We start from the raw sequence: 23,801 nt of genomic DNA on the forward strand, positions 1-23,801 counted from the left end.
ACCTCCAAACTTTGCTGTTCAGTGGTTATAACTCCGACTATCAGGAACAGTCTATCAGCATATGAATATTGGTTGGATATATCCATTGAAATGTCAGAATTTCAGTCCATTATGTTAAATAGACATTAAAAATGTCTTCTTTTAAGAAGTATATATTGGAAGGTGAGATAATACAGAGAGTCGAATGATCTGACACAAGATGTAGCTTGACTAATAATTTTCTCTAACATTTGTATGTATTTGTTAATTAAAAAAAAAAAAACAACAGTTTTGAGGTGGACTTTTATATACCATGGAATTTACTCTTTCAAGTGTAAAATTTAGTGGTTTTCAATACATTCACAGAGTTCTGCATCCATCAACATTAATTACAGAATATTTTCATCTCCACAAAAAGAAGCTTTGTACTTATTAGCAATTACCCCTCGTCCCCCCCCCCTTTCCAAGTTCCTGGCAACCATTCATCTAATTTCTTTCTATATGGATTTAAAAATTCTGACATTTCATGTAAGGGGAATTATTCAGCACTCACACAATATAATGGCCTTTTTTGTCTGTTTTCACTTAGCATGAAATTTTCAAGGTTTATGCTTTGTTTTCACTAATAATTTTAAGGATGCAGGCAATCACAAGGTACAGGTGCAGCTGTATGTAAAACTGGGCCTCTGGAGGTCACAGGCTTCTTCCTGCACCTTGTGATTACCTGAGGGAGACGTGCTTGACCTCCAGGGAAGTTTCCAAGTCCTTTCTTGCTGCCTGAGGGCATACATGAGCCCCAAGTTTCATGTAGGAGGTCTCTAAGTGATATTAACTATTCTCATTACTTGTACAAAGCAGTCTTTGGGTCATAAAAATCTCTATTTTATGAGTTCCCTGATGGCTCAGTGGCTTAAAGATCTGATGTTGTCACTACTGTGGCTCAGGTCACTGCTGTGGTGCAGGTGTGATCCTGCCTGGGAACTTCCACATGACACAAATGTAGCCAAAAAAAATATCCATTTTATGTCCAGATAATAACATAGTTTTTTTTGATAGACTATGCCTCATTAACCTTAGATTCCAGGTTGTTTACCACAGGCAATGGTAAACAGTATTCCTCTAGGACTTTCTCACTAGTCAGTGCCATGAACTTACTTGCCAGGAAGTCTGTCTTTATGATGTTTAGCTGGACGTTTGATTGGGTCCCCTTACTTATTTTTGAGAGGTGATCCCTTGATAAAGGAAGATAATGAATGGCAGACTTGCTGATTAACTATATTTTTCCTAATTTTTTTCTTGGTGATATGAGGAGATATTAGTAAAACAGTCTCTGCTCTCAAACATTTTTACAGTCTAAGGACAGGACCACAAAACTAACACTGCAGAGAATGAATCTAAAACCCTAAACATGGCACATGGCACAGAAAAAGTTTCTCAGTATGATACGATCACAGTTTCCTCAGTCGTTGTCTCACCCTAACAAAGCATTGGAACAGTGAACATTTACAAATTTATTAAAGCAAAAGTACATTTTCAGAGAGGAAGAGAGGACTCACATATGTGCTGGTGAAAAAAGAGGTCCCAACTCACTCCGAAATAGTCTTTATACCCCACGGTGTGACCTGAGACCCAGATTTGTCTGGTTGGTCTTGGACAAGATACTTTATTTGCACAGGGAACAGGTTATATGGTGGCAGGGTGAGGAATGGGTGACATTCCTTCTCTAGCAGCGATTGAACCGACCAGGGTGATCAAGGTAGGGGAAGGGGCATTACAATGAGACCTGGCCAGAGGTTTAATCTCCTTGAAGGGGACTTGAAGCCTATAATAAGTAGATGGTAATATTTTATAAAGTAGAATAAACAGTGCAATGATGAAGTGCTTTAACATGGTTAAATACTATGAGAAGGGTGAAGTCTTAGAGGTAATGTAATTGGTACACATTTGAAGTTTACTCAATCTGCTGACATTTATTGAATGATTTCTCATGTGCCAGACACTATAGGAGGATAAATAAGACAGAATTCCTAGTGCCCATAAGACTTCAGTTTTGGGGAAAACATAGCTAGGTAAATAAAAAACACATTGAAACAATATACTAAGTAAAACAAGTCAAGGACAAATACTGTTATTACTTAGATGTGTACATTCTCACTTAACTGGAGAATGTAAAAAAGCCAACCTCACAGAAATCGAGAATAGAAGAGGGCTGAGGTGTGGGTGCAATGGGGAGATATTGGTCAAGGATACAAACTTGCAATTTTAGGGCCAATAAGCTCTGGGGATATAATGGAAAGCATGGTGATTATAGTTTAATAATTCTGTATTGTATACTTTTAAGTTTAAAGACTAGATCTTAGGTGTTAACACCCAACAAAAATTGGAGTTGTTGAAAATCATGTTATGATAAGGGTGCTTTAAAAGTCTATTGGTTAGCTTTCAGGAGAGCATAAAACTTGGTCTCCAGAAGTCCAAAATCAATATACAAGTTAAATCTTGAGGAATGAGTAAGCAGTTTCCAGGTAAAGCAGGAAGATGAAAGGTTTTTCAGAGGGAGGGAGTGAATAGGCAAAGCCTAAGGGGACATAACACAAAGAGCTATAAGTACTTACCAATGGTTCCCTCTTGGGTGTTGGTGGGAGAAAATGATGAATAAGTAAATCAGGGTCAGATGAAAAATGATGCCAAAAAGAATAAATTATAATAGAAATAACTAACTTTGCTACCAATTTTTGAGAACTTACTGTGTTCCAGGTACAACATGAGGTACAAATGTTGCATCATTGAATGCTCATAGCATATTCAGAGGACATAATATCTTGATTTTATAAATGACAATCTAGTCCAACAGATAATTAGAATGGTTTTACTGAAAACACATTCTCTTGGCACATAACTATGTTAACTCACATAGGCTTGGAGCTTTGCACATTGTACTAACCTGATGGAGAAGGCAATGAAACCACACCAGCAACAGTGGATGGCTTCAAGGCAGTCATTAGTCCCCATCTATAGTTTACCTTGGTGTGCCTCTGCAAACACCCTCAATAACACAGAAGCCTATGATTTAGTGAGCTTACTTGGAAATATGATATGAAAACTCCACTCCCACTCAACTTATCCTTCTATCCAGGTTGCAGCTCCTGACCCCATTTAATACAAAGTGTTTAACCACCTCTACTGTGAAGATGTCAGTGTAGGAATGACAAGATAGTTACTGGGTTTTAGAAAGATAAATTGATCAAGAATTGGAAGAAAAATAATGGAAGCTTAGAGAATATGGGGTTAGAGGAAGTTGCTAGAAACCTGCTGTAATAGAACAGCAATGAAGAATCTAGAGAGACAATCATAGATCAATTGAAAGAAACTAAAACTAGTAAGATTTGTTGAGGGAAACTCAAGCTTTTAGCTTTAATCATGGTGGGCATTGGGGGTGATGGTAATGCTGCTGAGGTGGAAATTGCCATAAGGGGAAAATAAATGCACCTCTGCATTTGCTGAGTTTGAGGAATTTTGAGGTTTGCATCTTTCAGAGGTAGATAACTTATAGCCAGGCAGGAGTGTGATCTGAAGCAGAATTGCTAGGGAAGAAGGAGTGAATCTCAGTGACAAGTTTTAGTTTACTTTCAAGTTGTGAAGGGTTAAGCCCATACAGTGGCAAGGACTGAATTGTTCTTGCTGTAATAAGTTTATGGTCTAGTGAGACAGAGACATACTATCAACTCTCATGCTAATAGATGTCTATTCCCTGATTTGTATATCTGTTCTGATGGGAAAAGTCTGGCTTCTAGAGGAAAAATAACAATGTCACTAAAGCCTGTGATATAGGAAGGCTTTGTAAGTAAATAAAGCTGGGTTGAGAACTTGATTTCAGAGACAGCAGTTGAATGATGGCTTGAAGCAAAAATTTAATTCTCTGCTCAAGAATTGAGCCTGGGCAGCCTGGGTGAAGACCAGGAATCCTAGCCACTAAACCAACTAGAGGCTAAAACCAGAATTGCCCTGATTCTTGCCCCCTGTTGAAAGCAAGAATGCTTCAAGGAGGCAAAGACTATAAAAGCAGATACAATGTTTATTGTTAGAAACACTGTACAATATGTGGGAGAGCACATAGAGAGATAGTCTGTTTATCTAAGGCTGAAGCAAAGCAGTAATACACACCCAAAGGAGGAGTGCGGGTACAGACTTTGTCCTGAATGAGAAGTCCACCAGAGAGGTGATTTAAATCTCTTATATAGGACAGTTCTTCCAGGTATTTGTTATCTTTTGGCTGGTTATGTTGTTTTATTTTTCACACTTGACCAGACCCAGGGCCCTCCACTATCTTTGTGTGCATCTTTTGGCTAAGATGGATTCGAGAGCAAAGGGTTTGCAGATAGTAATCAGGACTCAGAGCCTGGCATCCTCTCCCTTTCTGATCTAGAGGGGTTTCTCTGCACATGTGTAGTTGGGGGTCTCCCTGATCCTGAGGATGGGAAGTATGTGACCACATATTCTTTTATCCAAGCAGGGCTTAGCACCTCTTTTGATCCTGTCATTACCACTGTTTAACAAGTTCAGGGAAGTCAAGTACCAATTATTTGCCTTGTGCCTGTTGTTATTTCTGTCTTCAAGTATAGACAAGTGGATGGTTGTAAACGTTTATCTCAGAGCCCCCATCTCCTGCCTCAGGAAGTATAAACAAGAGGCCAGTTGTCAATGTCTATCCTAGAGCCCGTCTTTCTCCTGCCTCAAACTGAAAGATAAGGAGTTGTCTTTACAAAAGGAGATGGAAGGGAAGGGTGCTCCACGTTGAGGGAGGTGATTGTGGCAGGAGATAGTTGGGAGTATTTGGGAAGTTGTGAATAAGAGAGTGAGCAGTGGGAGGTGTGTGTAGGATCCAAAACCTTCTAAACCTGGTAGCAAGGAAGGCTGTTACCTGTTTCCTAAGAGTGAGGTGTAATTTAAGGTTTTGCTTTCTAAAGATCATTAACTTTGATCTTTATCCAGATAATACAAGCCAGATAGGGAGTACTGAGGAACAAGAGCAATAATAGAAACGACCCATCATCTCCCTAGAGGGTTTGCAATAGGGGATGGCTGAGTGTCCACAGCTTTTTCCATATTCACGAATATGTACAGCCGCTTAATCTACTGCCTTGTATCACTTTGTGTCACCATATACAATCTGCTACCTTGTATCACCCAGTGCTTCAGATGAGATGACAGATGATACTTCTGTGGAGAAACTAGATTATTCCAGCTATACCAATCCCCCACCAAAAAACAAAACAAACAAACAAAAAACAACCCCCCCCCCCAAATCAGCAGACTGCAGAAGGACACTGTTGTTGCTGCTAAGAAAATTGATGGACAGCCTGCTAGCTGCAACCTCCAACCCAGGAAACAAATAAAAGTGACTTGTTAGAGTCAGCAATTATCTCTTGAGGACCATTATTCTCTGTTGAGTGATTCAGCACATAATGGAGGTGATTTTTGGTTGCTCAGAGAAGGAATTCCTTTGCAATTATATAGCTCTTGGCAGAGACTCAGCATTATCTGGATGAAAGTGGAAGGAGGAAAATACAGAATTCATGCTGTGAAAATCACCACTTCTAAAGGATGCATCATTGCCATATAGTAGTTACCATTACTGTGTGATTACTACATGGAAATTTCCTCCCCACCTGGGGCACCTCCTGCACAATGAAGTCACTCTTTGGGTGGCTGGATGGTAGCTTTGTTTATCAATTACTCTCTAATAAATTACACTGTAGTTATACCTGACTTCCTTTTTGACTCTGTTGTAAATGTTGAATTCAGATTGCCTGACAAACCACAACATTTGTGAACACAGAAAGAAGACTATCCTTCATCAAGGCTAATGGCATGTTAGTAGAAAAGAATGACAATTTGAGTTCTCTCATTCAAGGGAAAGAGGTCTATAACAGAAAAGATATCATGATTAAAAATCACTTTTTCACATCATTTCATCAAAATATATAACACCTTTATCACTGTCTTTCAAGAGTGACTCAGGATGTTTCAATGCGTATCATATTGGCTTTGGAGTCACAAAATACAATGGAAAAGAAAACTTTCTGTAGTAGAGTGAATGTTCTTTGTATTTAAAATATCCACTGAATGAATTAGTGTTGGAGATGTCAAATTTAAAAACATAATTCTGACAGTGACCTGTGTCCTACTTATAATTTATAGCCAAAGAAGTTTGAAATTTTCCACAGTTTTTCTTTGAATCATTCTTTTTGTAAACTGAAATTGGAAAAATGACTTTCCCAAGAAGAACCCCATGGTCCTTAGCTGTTACTTCAATAAGTATCGCTCCATAACTTTGTTGACTGAAAGACACACAATATGAGTTGGGAATTGAAGTTTTATTCAGGGACCTTACGGAGAACAATAGTCTGGGAGGCAGCCACTGACATAGCTTTGAGGAAACTGCCCTGAAGATGTGGGGAAGAAGCCAATTTATATATGTAAATTTGGGGGGCCAGGAATTAAATGCAGTCAAGCATACATACATCCTTGTAAAAGATTAATGATAGTCACAAAGAACAGGTATCTCTCAAGTTAATGATTTTAGTGCTTTTCTATTTGGGTGAACATTAAAAAATTCAGGTTTATTAAAGCTTCCTGAGATGTACATCTAATTATCTAAGGGCCTGTATAGCCAAAGCACAGAGTGCCTCTTCTGTTTTTCATCCTGAATTCCTCTCAGTTGCACAGTGTGTGGGCAACTGCAGTGGGTTATGACTTAATCCTAGTGGAACTGGGTGGCGAGCAAGGCTATTTTATTCTTTTTTGTTCACAACTTGCTTTTATCACTTAATATCATAGGTATGTGATAGGATTTATGTCACAATAGGTATATAATATTCACTATATAATACAGTATATAATTTTCAATAGAAAAGTCTAGGAGCATTCATAGCTTAAGTGTTGTCTGGGGATGGAGATGTGTAATCTTTAGTCTAATTATTATAATTAAATATTAATCTCATTGTTTCTTTAACAATTTATATTAATATATTTATTTTAGAATTTCACAGGGTTATATTTTATTATCAAATAGGTAAAAAAGAATTTTAAATGGTATTCGATAATACCAACTGAGTATAATTAAAGTATTAGAATCAAAAGGCATAAAATTATTTCATATTGTTAATGTATGTGTTTGACTAAGCTGTATAACTCTACCTAAGAAAATTGTATCTAACTGGTTATTGTACAAATATAGCAAGATAATCAGTTCAGAATGACATATAAGCTGATACTGTTTTCTTGTTCTTATGTACAAGACATAAAGTATTTAGAGATCTAGATCACTAGCCCAGGATTCTGCATTAATTTTTCTCATAAAAGTAGAAAGGATGATCAGTCAACTTTGTCAGCTCTAATGCCATCCTCAGAGTGATGATGAGCCCAAGGAAATTATAAGCTATTTATAAAGTTCCCTTAGGTACCTAGAAATCATACTTTTTATGACTTGAATAGAATAGCATTGCATTTTAGGATTTTTTTAGTGATAAGCTTAAGATTTCTAATGTAGCTAGGCAAACATCTGTTAGACTATTTGTAAAAAAATACTTATACCTCTTTATGAATTAGAATAAAGAAATCCCACTTTCACATCCTCTAGGCTGTGATAGTGCATAAACATTATTCCCTTAGTATGCCCCAGATTTCATTGATGATAGTTGATTTTCTTCAATATGTTCCAACTAACAATTTTGAATTGACAGGAAAGTTTTAAGAACTATAAATTTGAAGAGAAAGTAAGTCAAAAGTTTTGCTATGACTCTATAGCCTCTAGCATTTTTTAACCAATAAATTGCCTTGGATGCTTTTGCCTTAGAAAATGGACAAAGAAATGGGGGAAACAAAACAGAAAAAGTGAAAAAATTAAAGATCCTTGTGAAACAGTATATATAGAAATCAGAAGAAAGATAACCTCAATCATGGACCAATTATCTTCATCATCCAGCTTTGTCCCCCCAGAACACCTGGTTGTGACCCAATAGTCACTAGGTGGTTGATAATAACGGCGGCTATCCTAATTACCATGAATCTTAAGTAACTTTTGAGGATTAATGAAAAATGAGACCATCATAATTACGACTTATTGGAATTTATTTTTTAAAGCCTTTGGAATGAACTAAGCTTAAGGTTACTGGTACATAACTTCAGACTTATGTGTATCTTTTTTGACGCACTGTACAGAAAGTTTATAGCATAGAATAATTTCTTGATATTTGCATCAGAAGTGTTCTTTTTGTAGATACTGGTAGTTTCCAAGACTTAAAGGAAGATGAGGATTTCTGTTCTCCTCTCTCATAACCTGGCTATTAGGTGCTATGGGACAAGGATAGTCTTAGGCTGAAATTACCCAGGTGAAGAAATATTTTTCAACCATCAGATGTACACACCTGTGCATACTGAAATCAGTTACACCCCTGTTCTGTCAGCTCAGTGGAGTTCTAGCCGTTAAATGTTTGAGAAATTGTAACAGAACTATGCAGGACAGCTTCCCTAGAGGCCATTGAGTTGATGTTCTAGCTACTGGATTCAGGTACCTTTCCAGTGGGAGTCTGGAAAAGACTCATTGTAAGAATGAGTAGAATTCTTAACCTGGATTACAATTAAAAATTCTGTACGATGTAGGCCTGCTTTATTTTTATACTCTATTTATGCAAAGGTGCTTATGCCCAAACACACATTCCTAGCAAACCCATCTGTATCTTGAACACCATTTGTTTTATTATGGAACATTTTTCTAACTTCCGCTATGGTGGTTAACAAGCCATCTGGTGTTTTTAAAAATAAAGATAACAAGTTCTTGTCATAGTCAGTTCTTCTCCATTTGAATAGAGGTTTAGAAGAGTTTTGATTAAAATCTCTCAAATATTACCTGAATATACTATGGAATGGATTAAAATTCCATCATATCTACAGAACTATCACACAGTTTATGTTGCAGTGTTCTAAAGTAAATTTTAGAAAATATAATACTTTGCTTCTGTTGGCAAGGTCAGAACCACTAAAAGCTGTAAATATGGTTGGCCTCAAGTAGATACTGATAAAATTAATGATATTCATTGAAAGTTGTATTTCTGTTAGCTGTTATTATTGGAAAAAGCCTGGCAATGTGTAGAACAATGTTTTACATATCCAAATCCAAATTTACTTTACTCAGTAATGCAGAAAACTTAATTTCTGAGTTGTCTTTGGATGAATGAGGGAAAAGTATATTTAGTTTTACCAAAATTCTACATTTATGCAGAATATATTCTTTGGCGGACATACTATGAAATGCATTCATTCATTTATTTAGAAAGGTTTATTGAGTGGCATCTACATTTTAGACAGGCACAATAAGGATACATAGGATCTGGTGGCTGCCTCAAGGAACATACAATCTCTTATTACACATATGGATGAAACAGGTGCCCTTATCTTCATTTTGTAAGTGAAGCATCCTCATGAAAGGAATTTTATTAATACATAAAAGTGGAAAAACAGTAAAATCATGTAAAACTTAGGTATATTTTTCTTACCTGTTTTCTTTTTTTTTTAAAATGGAATAATTAATTGTCATCAAATATTATGTTTATTATCCTTCAAAAAATTACAGAATTCTTGCTTCTGGTTGATTTTTATTTTGATTTCCAGGCTCAATGAAATGTATTTTCACTTGTGTTTATGTCATTGGTCTTAAATGGAAAAGGGCTTTTAACTTACCTGGAAATAACCCATTTCCTTTTTGAAAATATCTTTGTTAATACTAGCAAAGTTGAAATATGTAAGGAATAAATAAAGAGGAAATGAATAGAGGGGATCTTATTTAATAATAGGAAAGTAGAGAAAGATAAAAACTCTGAAACTTGAACTTTGATCTGATAGACAGCTGGATATTAATAGTTTATTTGTTAAAAGCTGTTCACTATGTTCTGTAATTTTAGGTATTGTGAAGTGGGGAATGGTAGTGAGATAGAAAAAAGAAGAGGTTGGAGTTTCTGTCGTGGCTCAGTGGTTGACAAATCTGACTAGGAACCATGAGGTTGCAGGTTCCATTCCCCCGCCTTGCTCAGTGGGTTAAGGATCCCCCATTTCCGTGAGATGTGGTGTAGGTTGCAGAGGTGGCTCAGATCCCGCATTGCTGTGGCTCTGGTGTAGGCCATAGGCCGGGGGCTACACCTCCGATTTGACCCCTAGCCTGGGAACCTCCATATGCAGCGAGAGCGGCCCTAGAAATGGCAAAAAGACAAAAAAAAAAGAAGAAAGAAAGAAAAAAGGAAGAGGTGTTAAGAAGATACTTTCTTTAATTTAAGAACTTATATCCTGAGTTGATCTTTGGTTATAGTTCAGAAATCCCCTAACTTCTTTCTCCCGTACATTGCAATTCCGATATTTTTAGAAAGTTGGTTGTTTGGTTATTGTTTGTTATTGTGATTATTATATAATCCACAGATGCTTCCACTCATGTTAGAAGTGATAGAGCCTTCTTGTTTCAGATTGTATTTTTTTGTTTTGTTTTGGTCACATCTCTAGCATATGGAAGTTCCCAGGCCAGGCATCGAATCTGAGTCACAGCTGTGACAGCTGTGGCAATGCCAGATCCTTAACCCACTGCACTCCAGCAGAAACTTTGAGATGACTTTTGAATGATATAAAATCCTAGGTTATCTCATTGCACATAATTATTTTTCTCTGAAGAAAATGCTCTGTTGATGTATTTTAGCCAGTTTTTCTAGGAAACATTGGTCAAGACCTGATGGAATTATGCAGTAAAAAACTTGCTATAGTAGCTCCATATATTTCTTATTTGATTAAGCTGATATACTTTATTCTAGTTTTATTCTTATGGTCAATAAGTGTCTTGAAATCTTGACTATTATTATTTCCAAATGGTTGTAAGGATACTTGTTAAGAACAATGGTTATAGAAACAGTTTCCATTCATTTTAACTTCAACAAAACATTTTAGTTGTAAGGATTTGGGGGTTCTGTATTTCAGTTTCCTTACATAGAAAGTAGATGTCATTGTTGTGCTATTATAATACCTATGTCATGAAAGTAAGAGATTTAAGTAAGTTGTTCATATGTAGAAGGAATTATGACATGTAAAAATGGCTCAATAAAGTTTAAAGGCTGATAGCTATTATTATTGATCTCATTGTTAATAGTTATTATTTCTGATGACGGTTCATTAAGCAGTTTCTGCAATGTGTGCATTTTGATGAAAATTACACATACACACTCAATTTTCTTAGTCAAATAAGTTTGCAAAATATTGATCAAGCAAAATAAAGTTTTCAGCCTTTATATACTAATGCGCACTGAAAAGTTTCAAACATGCATATGGTAGTGCCAATAGCATAGCCTAGTCTATTGACCACACAACCTTCTTTTCACCAAGCACATTGAACACCAGTATAGCTGGGGGTAGAGGGAGAGGCTTTTCAGCTAGGGATGTTCTTCACTGGGCAGGACTTTGTGGAACACTGCAGGTAATTTAGGATCCATGGCTCCTGCACAGTAAATGCTAATAGCACTCCCCAGTCCTTGTGAAAACCACATCCACTACCACCGCTACCCCCACATAATTCAGCTGCCACCCTGATTTGAATCCAATAGACAAGAGGAACACAGACTGGTTTTGCTTTCTTGTGAACTAGCCATCTGGAATCCTCTGGGAATGAAGCTAATGGAACACTTTGTGTCACTAAAACTCCATAAAAGGTTTGAGCAGTGATTATACAAATTTATTCACTGAGCGGTACACCTAAATTTGGGTTATTTTAGTACACATGTGCTATTGCTTAATTTAAAAAAAATTCACTAGATGATCACCACTGAGTTTTTAAAAAAAGACTCAGAACATAGTTTACATACAGGTGTGTAAGATCAATTTCTTCTATCCCTGTAGTCAAGTGATCTTGAAATTTGGTGGTTTTCTTACTTTTTCTTAATTGTTAAAGAATTTAAATTAGATACCATTTTCAGAACATTGCCTGGTAAGAATTTTGGATCTATAGGTAAATAAAGGGGAAAACAAAGAAAAAAACGTTAGATTCAGTTATAGTCCTGTCAGAGCTCAAGCACAGTATTTTGCTATTTAATTGAACAAGTGGTATTATTAATGATATTAGTTTATTCAACATAATTATTAATTAAATTGACATTTTTTTCCAATAAAATCAATTTTATGGTAATAAAAAATCTACATTGCTTTGGTCTTCTGCAGGGAGGATGAATTACTACTCCAAGCAATTCTTTTGTCTTGTCACTTCAGTGACATGAAACAGAGTTTGAATGGATATGGCCATAATGTACAATATTTCCTTTGTCTTCAGAGTGAAAAGCCATTAACAGTTATTTCAGGATTACTGTGTTTATGACACTTGTAAATTGATTTATGGTATTAGCAAAGCATGGGAGTGAACAAAAAAGCCCTTTCATTTTCTTTGTGATTATCCTTTCCCAGTGTCAAGGTGGTGAGTGATTCAGAGCACACTTCAGGCTTATGGAAATATGCTAGACTTCCTCCCTGTAAGACCTAATTCCTGAATCAGGGGACTCATTTACCCTAGCTTGACAATCACATAAAAAGGATTTGCATAAAGGGACTCCTGAGGTCAAAGGGAAATAAGGGTCACATCCACCCCATCATGAAAATGTCAGTGGCCTTATGGAAGACACTTGCTTGTTGCAGCTCAGTGATTCTTAAGCCCTTATTGTGTGGAAAGAAAATAAAATTTAAATAATATTCTGTTATAAGCACTATCCCAGACTATTATGCAGATCTGTTGAGTTATTTTTAAAACCATAATTTGGATGCCAGTGTCATAATATATCCCTTCCTGCTGACGATAATAAAAGTTGCTGATCTATTTCAAGCCTCCTGGGTACAAAAATGTTGTTTATAATTTAGCACGCACGGAGTTAATTCCAATCTCAAGAAATTGTGGTGGCTGAAACAATTCAATGTTGTTTCTTAGTGAAGAGAAATGTCAACACAGCACTTCTGGGGGCTGTTTACCTTCTATGCCTTGTTTAGAAATGGCAGATGGACTGCCATTGACATGCCTGCTTTGTGGAGCTGCTGCAGCAGAAATTTCTTACTTTGCTATATTTTCTCTTTAGAAATTTGACCTGGGCATATTGGTGTATAATTATTGACAAAAAATGCCAAGGAGGTGAAAAATAGCACCAAAGTAAAATTTTCCTATCCCCAACTGTCTACCTTTCTAAGCTGCTTTTGATCCATTCACCTCACTGGTCAAATTCCACTCTTTTTAGAATTAAGTAGAAGAAATGTCTTTATTTTGAAATTTAGGTATATGAATTTGTGTTACACTACTGCCTTCAAAGAAAAAAAAAGGACCATTAGGGAACCACAGTCTCAAAGATTTTTAGTAAACATGGTATTATTACTCTTATGTTTAAAAAATTTGGTCATTAGGGAACAATTATTCTTCCAAATATATTAATAACCCTAGACCTTTAATTTGAAAGACTGTGTTTCTCTTCGATTTAGAAAGATAACAAAGTGATAAGGCAGTCTTTACTCATTTTATTCCTTTTTGCCTTTCTTATACTTTATTAATGGAGTTTAAAGCAGACCTCTATGGAAACAATGCAAAATAAGTCAGTTAAAACTCAGAGCATGGAGTTCCTACTGTGGCACAGTGAGTTAAGAATCCGACTGCAGTGGCTAAGCTTGCTGCGGAAGCATGGGTTCAATCCCTGGCCTGTGACCTTCATATTCCACGGGTGTGGCAAAAAAAAAAAAAAAAAAAAAAAAGAAAAAGAAAAAAAAGATTCAGAGCTTGGAAGAAATCTCAAAAGACATCAAATATATACTAACAGCTACCCACATTTAAATAATTACTAGAAATTGGGTTTATATTTTTTTCAGTTGGACCATGACATTCCAAATCCATAAAGCACTAAGAACAAACCCTGTGTTACATCATATACATTTTTACATTTAAAACATTGGAGTTAGCTTTGCGGCTCCACTGTAGCAAACCCAACTAGTATCCACGAGGACACAGGTTTGACCTCTGGCCTTGCTTATTTAATTGAGAATCCAGCATTGCTGTGAGCTGTGATGTAAGTTGCAGACATGGCTTAGATCCAGTGTTGCTCTGGCTGTGGTGTAGACTGACAGCTACGGCTCTGATTTGATCCCTAGCCTGGAAACTTCTATATGTGCCAGTGGCATGGCCCTAAAAAAGGCTTGCCAAAATTCTTAAAGTATAGTTGATTTACAATGTTGAAATAATTTCTGCTATACAGCAAAGTGACTCAGCTATACATGTTCACACATCATTCTCTTTCAGATTCTTTTCCCACATAGATTATCATAGAACCTTGGGTAGAATTCCCTGTGCTATACAACAGGTCCTTGTAAGCTGGTCATTGCATGTACCATTATGTGCATATGTCAGTTCCAAACACTGAGTCCATCCCTCCCCTTCCCTACTTGTCCCCTTTGGTAAATATACTTAAGTTCAAAGATACCCCAAATTTTCTGAATCTAGTTCACCAGAAGAGGTCTGGATAGCATGTAGCCACAAAGGCCTACTCTTTGCCTATTATTTTGTTTTTGCAATAGAAGTGTGCCAGTGGATGTTCTCATGATTTTGTCCACCTTTTGCTGAAAGGAATCTTCTTTCTGCTGTCGGAATGTTTTAGACTAATCTCTGATTTCCACAGACAGAGTAAACAGTAAGAGTGTTTTTATTATGGAAATATTAAAATATACCCACAAATAAAATAGTGTAAAGAGCTTCCATATATATATCTATCGTACAGCCTCAACAATGATCAATATTGTATCAATTATTTTATTCCATACATACAATAATATCCATTTATTATTGTTCTTAAGCCTACTGTTTCTTTGGGTGTTTAGAGGAGGAAATATTTATTTTTTTCCTTCTACTAGGTTATCAGCTGGGACTCTGTAACAAAAGACAGATTAATAGCAGAAAACATGCAACTTTAGGTAACATAAGTTTAATGTGATATGGGAGCCCTGGAAAGGAAGTGAAGACCTAAAGAAATGCTTACACCTGAACTTTTTCATGCTAGGTTTGAGGAAGAGCACAAAGCTGTGGGATAATGTCATAGAAAACAAAGGGGTCTTAGTGTAGTAAACTGCAACAAAGTTGGCAAGTCCTTTTTAGATTCTTTACAGCATGTTTGTAGATAAGGGTGTTCCTTTTCTTCTATATATAGGGAGGGCAACTCTCGCATGAGGGTTTTATGAATTGGCTTCAAGGGGAAGATCAAAGAGTCATTCAGGCACTTCCCATTTCTGAAATTCCTTCAGCTTAAAATATTTAGCATGCCAAGATGTCATATTTTCAGGTAGTGTGTCCTGAATCCTGGAAGGCAATTTTGCTGATCTAAGGCAGGCTGGACTGTTACTGATCAGGCTGGCTCTGGCATCTATGTTCATCTGGCTAGTCATCTGGGACTGGATTGTCTAGGATGGCTGCCCTTTCAATAGGTGGCTGGCTGGCTGTTGACTAGGATTACAGGGGGTAATGGGGTGAGGTCTCTCATCTTCCAACAGGCTAGCACGGTCTAGACTATGCAGAGTTCCAAAAAGAAAATTAAGGAAGGCAGGATTTCTTGAGGAAAGCTCAGAGCTAATTCTATTGGTCAAAGGCTGCCCAGATTTAAGAAGTAAGGAAATAGGAGTTCTCTTGTAGTACAGCAGGTTAAGGAGCTGGTGGTATCATTACTGTGACACAGGTTGATCCCTGGACCAGGAATTTTCACATGCTGCAGGTGCAGCAAAAGAAAAAGAGAGAGAGAAAAGTGAGGAAGTACTATGCAAAACATGTGGATACAAGAAAATTGAAGATTTATTGTTATCAATCTATTATATCCCCCCACACTTTGAAAAAAAAATCTTTAGAGTATTTAAAATCAATTAACACAATTTTATCACTAAATACTTCAGTGAATAGTCTTTTATATTTTTAGGTCATTGCAATTTTGTTACTCGTGTAGAAGCCTTATGAGTTATTTATACTCTTTGAATCAGGATATTATTTCTAGAGGCTCTATCCTAATTACCACTAACAACAAAGTTACCATCACTACCACTAGTAGTAAAGTTCACTTGTTATCCTGTTTTATATGCTAGAAATATATTACCTCACTTAACACTCATAAGTATGCTTAAAGGGCAGCAACTTATATTCATTTATAGAGATGAGTGAGAAAGGTTGGGTGAATTGCCCAAGTCCACTTAGTAAGTGATGGCTTTGAACTCATGAGAAACTGACTCCACTTTCTAAGTTTTTATTAGAACACACATCACTCTCTCCTATAGTTCTATCGGTCACAGGTCACGGGATCTTGGCATTTACCTGGGAGGCCAGGTAGAATGGAAAGGCTATGAAACTCTCTTTTCCATTTCTTAGAGAAGAAAATTAATTGAAATTAAGGAAGTAAATTGTTTTTAGATTTTCCACAGGTGAGCAATTTTAAGAACATCAGAAGGATTTATGAGGTGGCTTTGTAATGTTGATGTGTGTATGTTAGAGACTATTGTTTGGGGGCAACAAAGAGCTTAATTTCCTTATTGTTATTTTAGAAGTGTTCTATGTAATATGCAAGCCTATCTAGTATGTTCTCAGTCATTGACACACAAGTCATCCTGGAGAAGCTCAGGCAGTCAGGAAGGATCAATTGTTAATAACAGTAAGACGTCTATTTCCTTTCAAGAGAGATGTCAAGGATGATTTTCTTCTTTCTGAGGATGAGCTAGCATAGTAGGAAGATGTAATCCAATTCATCCAGATTCATGAAAATTCATCAATTTTTTTTATCTTAGTCATGCAACCAGACATCATCTTGATGTGACTGTGCCCCAAAAATAGTTTAGTATTTTTTTTCTTGTCTTAGTGTTAGCTCCACCCTGAGTTCCAATAATAGCTTTAATTTTGAGGTCTGGTGGGAAGCATTAAATTCATATTCTTTGACGATAGATAAATGGGAATATATTCTTACTGCTATCTTACTGTTGTAAAACATAATTACTAAATAGTATGCCCATAATGGATTCTGATGATGAGATTATGACTCACTTTCTCTTTTCAATATGAAAGCTGTTTGGGGGCTGTCGTCATTACCACCTAATGGAGTCTTGCTTGCAGGGGGTCACATTTTAACTTCCCATGACTTTTATATAACAGCTTCTTAATGTGTAAATCTCAGGTAAATTGAAGCTAATCTCTTTAGAAGATAAGGTCAGATATAAAACTAACCCTTATCCATGTTCTGGAAGTGGATGGAGTCATCAGCGTTTGCTATGGCTCTTAATTTATAGTCTTATTTTAAGCCTGGGCTTCAGTGTGGAATACTTTTATGGGAGAGAATTTAATTTCTTGGATCAAGTCCATGTCATTAAAATCATTAAAATTAAAAAAGTCATATAATCACTATTGAACAATTGGTATCCATGAGATATTTTACTATGGCAATTAGAGATTGTTGAGCTCACTAGCCTAAATCAATAGATTAATTGAAATTGAGCCTGTTCTCCTTTATTTGGCTGTCTAGTATGTATACTCTCTATTTCAGGGTAGGATGGTATATTAATCTGGAAATATGACCTAATAGTATATGAAAACTTTACTCCTTATAGAGACAGGACAGCTCATTAAACAAATACATGAGTTGTCCTTAAAAAAAAAACAGCACTGAATATGGAACAAAATATTAAATAATAGATTGCAGGTATGAGTGATATATAACTATAAACAATGGATTTAGATTACTATTATCAGAGTGTTTCAGAAGAGAAGAAAAAGGAAAGTTCACAGGAAAAGGCTTTAATATTCTCTTTTGACTTCCATCTTAGATATAGCTGAATGACTCGGTATGCTCCAAATTTGTACAAATTCGTAGAACTCAGTTTCCTTTTTTCATTTTTTGGCTGTACTGTAGCCTGTGGAAGTTCTGGGCCCAGGGACTGAACCAGCACCACAGGAACGACCCAAAACCAGAGCAGTGACCATGCCAGATCCTTAACTGGCTGAGCCACAGGGGAACACCTAGAACTCAGTTTTTGTCCTCAGGCAATATTTTGCTTTTCATAACAAAAGCAGTGTTTCTGTATCTTATATCATTGATTGGAATACTTGATTTCACCAGGAAAATGGGTGTCAGTTAACAATGACACATTTGAAAGTATTTTTAATTACCCTGGTAAGGTTTGTCATTTTATTCTGATCTACCCAAAGGTAATATTTTTTTCCAGTTCCCATTTTACAGGTGGGTCTATTGAGATCAGACACAGTAGAATAATGCCATTACTCTAATTCAAGAACCAAGATTCACAACTTTTTTGGGGAGGATGAGAGTATTTTCCTTCAGGATCAGTGTAACTTTTTTCTAATTAAAATATAAATGTTATCTCTTCAGACTCTCAAAATTTTTAAATAAAACAGCAAAACAGTAACATTAGTTACTACTTTAAATTTGGCCTACTTGCCTACATACATGAGGTACAACTTGAGGTGAAATTAAAAAAGCCAAAATACTTGGAATTAAATATAAAGGTAGTAGCTTATCTGACTCTATAGGAATTAATTTTTCTACTAGTTATAAGTGAATAAATGAGTTACTTTTATAGAATAAGAAAATTGTGTATCTGAAAATCTGATGCTGACATTTCAAAGCAAATTTCCTTTTTTTTTTGCAAATTTCTTTTTAAGAATATATATAAACAATGTCTGAATGTCTGTTATTAGCATATTTCAGGAAAAAATGAAAATCATAAGAAAAATTAAGGGAAACATGCTATTTTAATCCTTATTCTATTTATGTCAACATTGGAATCAATAAATGTTCTGCTGAAGTGGAAAGTAACTAATGCTATTATCTTCTGCTTGAACGAAGCCCACATTTATAAGTTTTGTTTGAAGTCACTGGTCTTTATCCATTTGTTCTTCTTTTTTCCCTTCCCAATATCTTACTATTCATCTTCTGTTAGTGTGATAACTTTGAATATGAAAGGTGATTTTTCCAGAAAAATTAACGTTAAGTTTTTGATTTTTAATGAGTGCCTCAAAAGGGTTGGATGCCTGATACAAAGAAGTGATTGAAGAAGAGCCACCTTTAGAATGGAATAAACTAAATGAACTTAATCTTGTAGCCACTGACACTTGTTTGCATGTATCGCAGTGATTTCCAAGTTAACAATTTCTGTGGTCAAAAGATATGATTCACTGGAATAGTTTATGGTTTACCATATAGCATTTATCAACTTTTTTTATTTCAAATATAAGTAGAAAAAACTGATTATGGTCATGTGGAGTTATAGAAAAACAGTTTCATAAAGAGGAAATTATTGCAAAAGGAAAACTACATTTAATTTCTGTTCTGTTGATCTTTCAGCATACCTGAACTTAGGGTATATGTTACTATGTTTTTTCTTTTGAATTAATTGATTAATTAATTTTAGTTTCCAGGTTAACCACGTTCTTCTCAGTTTGAAACCAAAAGTAAGAGGAGACATTAAGATTTTCATTCTTTCTGGGCTGCCTCCTTCCTCAAGAGCAATGGAGATGCTGTTCAGTGGAAGAAGAGTAATCACATCTCTAATTTTCTTCTTGTTAAAATTCTCCATGGCTGTTGATATACCACTTTCAGGTAGTGTGACAATATTCAGTACCTACTTATGGAAATCCATATTTGTATTTTGATTCTTAAGTAAAATAGTAATATATTGAGGATGTGATTTTCCTACCATATTTCTACAGATTTTGCTGCAGTCTACCATCAGAATTCATGTCCTCCTCTTAAAATTTTTAGAAGGCTTATATTTGGCTGCTTGCTATAATTATTTATTTTCTTCTTTTAAAAAAAGTTATTGACATGTGGTTGGTTAACCTTGTTGTGTTAATTTCTGCTGTACAGCAGAGTGATTCAGTTATACATGTACACATATCCATTCCCATATAGGTTATCATAGGATGTTGAGTTCCCTGTGCTATACAGCAGGTCCCCATTGACCACCCATTCCATATTCTAGAATATACATATGCCATCCCAATCTCCCAAGCCTTCTATAATTAATTTGTAGCTTAGCTTATCTTCTTATGTGAACTCGGCAAATATGGAGAAAAATAACCTATAGATCAGGTGGTATTTTACTATGTAAGGTAATCTGTAATGTTATCAATAGCTATTGCTTTTATATATCAGATTAGTTTATTTTGGGGAGAATTGTGACTCACATTATCTCTCATTCAACAAAGAGGAATTGGGTAAACGTTGTATTATTTTCCTTAATGATTATATATTTTAGAATAAAAAATTAGGAAAATATTAAAAAGCCATTTTAACAGTATAAAGTTTTAGAGCATTCTGCAGGGTGAATAAATATCAAAAGGTTAGTCAGTTTTTTTATGGATATATACATACACATATATAACATATATATACCTATATTACATATATATGTGACATAACATATGTTGGTAAAAATGGGTACAAATCTTTAACCATCATAAATCAGTTTGAACAAGTTATAGTAATTAAAAGTTCAAACAATAATACATCTGCAAACAATTTATGTATATGGGTTGGGAAATTTCTTTATAAGACCATGGAGTTATTAAAAAAAAAAGACCATTGAGAGATTATTTAGATATTTATATCTATATTGTTCAAGTATTCATCTCTACCCTCTCTTCCAGACATAATTTGGCAAGTTATAATATAAGAGATATTGATTGTCTGTAGAATCTTAGTATTGAAAATGATCTTTCCCAATCATCTAAATTTCAGAGAATCAGTCTTGACTTAGAAAGTTGAATAAATGTTAAAAAGGTGCTAACACTGAACTGAAACTTTTCTTCTAAAGTACTGGTACAGTCTGAGTGTGATTAGAAAAAGAAATAATTCTCTGACTATATAGTATGTTTTAAATCCATTGTCTTAGGGCTTCCTCAAATAACTTAATGTAGTCTTTTCACATACGTACTTTGGTCAGCCTTACATTTGTAGTTCAGCCCCAAGGTAAGAATCTTTTCACTACTATCCTTGAGACATGGTCAAGTCTCTGTTTCAATACTCACCTTTCTTAAGGAATTTCACTTACCTGTGCATCAGAGGTACACATTTCAAGTTTTGTTTAAATTAAGGTGAAACCTGTTAGCCTACATACCATATAAGGGCCTGTTTGAATAAATATTGGTCAAGAACCTGAAATAATTCATCTTTAGTAGATTATTTGGCTTGCGTATGCAGTGACAAATTAAGAGGTTCTTGGTGATCTTTGTGGAAAAGGGGCTAATAATTTTACATTTTCAGAGTGCCCCTTGTGTTGCAGCAGAAACTAATCCAACTAGTATCCACGAGAGTGTGGATTCGATCCCTGGTCCTACTCAGTGGGTCAGGGATCTAGTGCTGCAGTGAGCTGCAGTGTAGGTCACAGACTCAGCTCTGATCCTGTGTTGCTGTGGTGTAGGCCAGCAGCTGTATCTCCAATTTTACCCCTAGCCTAGAAACTTCCATATGCCACAGGTGCGGCACTAAAAATAAAAAAATAAAAAAAATGTGCATTTTCTTCCCAATAGCACCAAAGATGCACTGGAATTATTGATTCAGATTCCTGACCATAGAATACTCATTTTCGCTCCATCTTTCTTCATTTAGTTCATTAAGTGGTGAAGACTATGAAGTCCTGTATTAGTCCATAAGACACATTTTTATTCTGATTGTCTCTGTTACTTATGTATTTTCTCACTTTAATATCCTTAGACAGCAATTGTTATAAAATATTAATGACATGTTTTCAGAACATGTGAATATTATCCATTGATTTCAGTACTCTAGAGCTCTCACTGGCAAATGCAACAAAGGCAGGTATCCAATTTGAATGTCAACGAGTATGATGTCTCTGTAATTGGGCTCATTATGGAGGAAAGGATTTATAATGTAGAATATATATTCTTATAAACGTCCAAAGGTTATTAGCTCCATTCCCTGAATAATTAGTTACAACCTTAGCAAATTTAAGAAAGAATAATGTTCTAATAAACAAGTTGTTCACAAGTTATTAGCTGATATCTCAGGGACTGTTACTATCATGCATCATTCCTCACCATTTATAACTGTAATAACATTTAAACAATGTGAATTAGCAATAAGCTCAAGACCTGCTCTACCTAGAAATAGTAGTAATCAGAAACCAGGTAAATGTCAATGATGATATGAATGTTTTCTGCATGCTATTAAAATATTTATGAATATCCAGTGGATAAAGCCTGAAGTGGGCTAATGTCACTAAGCTAGTAAAATTCAGTTAATCAAAATCATTAGGCAAAAGTAAAGAAAATGGAATCTTAGAATTAGAAATAGCATTGAGTTATTATTCTAGACTGGCCATCAGCCCTCAAAATGCGATTCATGGACACCTCAGGTCAGAGATTTATCTGTTCAGGCAGTCCACGAGATCAGATGTTTCATAATAATACTGAGATGTCATTTTTCCTTCTTTACCATGTTCACATTTCCACTGATGTTATGAAAGCAATGGTGGTAAATCTGCAGTTTCACAGCACAGATCAAGGCCAAAACTGTACTAATGTTCATAGGATTCCTCATATCCACACAGCAAAACAAACCAACAGAAAATCTAAAAAGCAAAAATAAAACAGTTTTGCGTAAAATTGTCCATGTTGAAATAGTTAAACATTAATGATTTTATTAAATCTTTATCCTTGAGTCCATGCTTCTGAAATTTTATGGGATGAACTGGGAAATATATGTAAAATCGTTCTGCTGTGTAAGGAATGATTATGGTAGTCTCTGTTCCTTGGATGTGTCAATCTTTGAGTGCCAAACCAAATGTCATTTTTACTTAAAAGTACAACTGACAGAATTTGACTACTTTGATGGAGATTTTCCCAAAATGACCCAAGTGAGCCTGTCACTTCAAGAAAAACAACTGATTATGTATACACTGTCAATGATAAAATTTGAGTGTTTAAGCAGAAATTAGAATTTTAGAAAATTTCTGTCTTCTCCTGTGAGCTTGGCAGCTTCCCAACATTAAGACTTTTCTTAGATCAGTGCTGATACTAACAAATGTGTCAGTATTTGGAAGATCTGCAAAACTTAGTGAAAGAGAATTTTATTCCAAGTGAATATCATATGATGCTGCAAAATTATGCATGAATCAAAAAGTACCCATGGATAAAACATTTTAATGTGACAGAATATGAGAATTTATCCATATGGTTTCAGATTCCATATTATAATAAACTTTAAGGAACTACCACTTGTTGAATTTTGCTGTACTTTGTTAAGAACAATACTCACAATTATCAGAAAGGGCTATAAAACTTTTCACCCTTTTCAAGTTCACTTTTCTGTAAAATATGATTTTCTTCATATATTTCAGCAAAACAACTTATTGAAACATATTGGACATAGAAGTAGATATGAGAATCAAGCTGCCTTCTATTAATACATTAAAGTGATTTACAGTAAAGCCACTGTAAATCATTATATTTACAAAGCCACTCTTATTTATTATTTTTGATAAAATATGCTATTTTCACAAATTATAGGATTTTTTAAAATGAGTTAATACATATTTATATTTCTGTTATAATTTGTAATATAAATATTATTAAAAAATAACCTACATGAACAAAAGCACTTTGGGCTTTGCTATATTTTTTAACAATGTCAGGGAGTTCAGTGACTGAAAAAAAAAATTCTGTTTATCTGGCTTGAATCTCTAATTCTATAAATGATAAAACAGAGTGATTCAGGGCCTGG

The 23,801-nt window shown here is 35.3% G+C and overlaps 1 protein-coding gene across 6 annotated transcripts in view; it reads left to right on the forward strand.

Annotated features, from left to right (window-relative positions):
• The window catches only part of CHL1 (cell adhesion molecule L1 like), a 217,885-nt gene that overhangs the window by 113,354 nt on the left and 80,730 nt on the right, over positions 1 to 23,801 (forward strand). For all 6 annotated transcript variants that reach the window (XM_047779306.1, XM_047779265.1, XM_047779272.1 and 3 more), the window contains one exon: positions 19,471 to 19,658. In XM_047779306.1, the coding sequence (XP_047635262.1) occupies positions 19,568 to 19,658 (91 nt within the window). In that variant the 5' untranslated portion in view covers positions 19,471 to 19,567. The remainder of the gene's footprint in view (positions 1 to 19,470; positions 19,659 to 23,801) is intronic.

The sequence above is a fragment of the Phacochoerus africanus genome, chromosome 1 (assembly GCF_016906955.1).
Source record: "Phacochoerus africanus isolate WHEZ1 chromosome 1, ROS_Pafr_v1, whole genome shotgun sequence".
In the NCBI taxonomy this organism is placed as follows: Eukaryota; Metazoa; Chordata; class Mammalia; order Artiodactyla; family Suidae; genus Phacochoerus; species Phacochoerus africanus.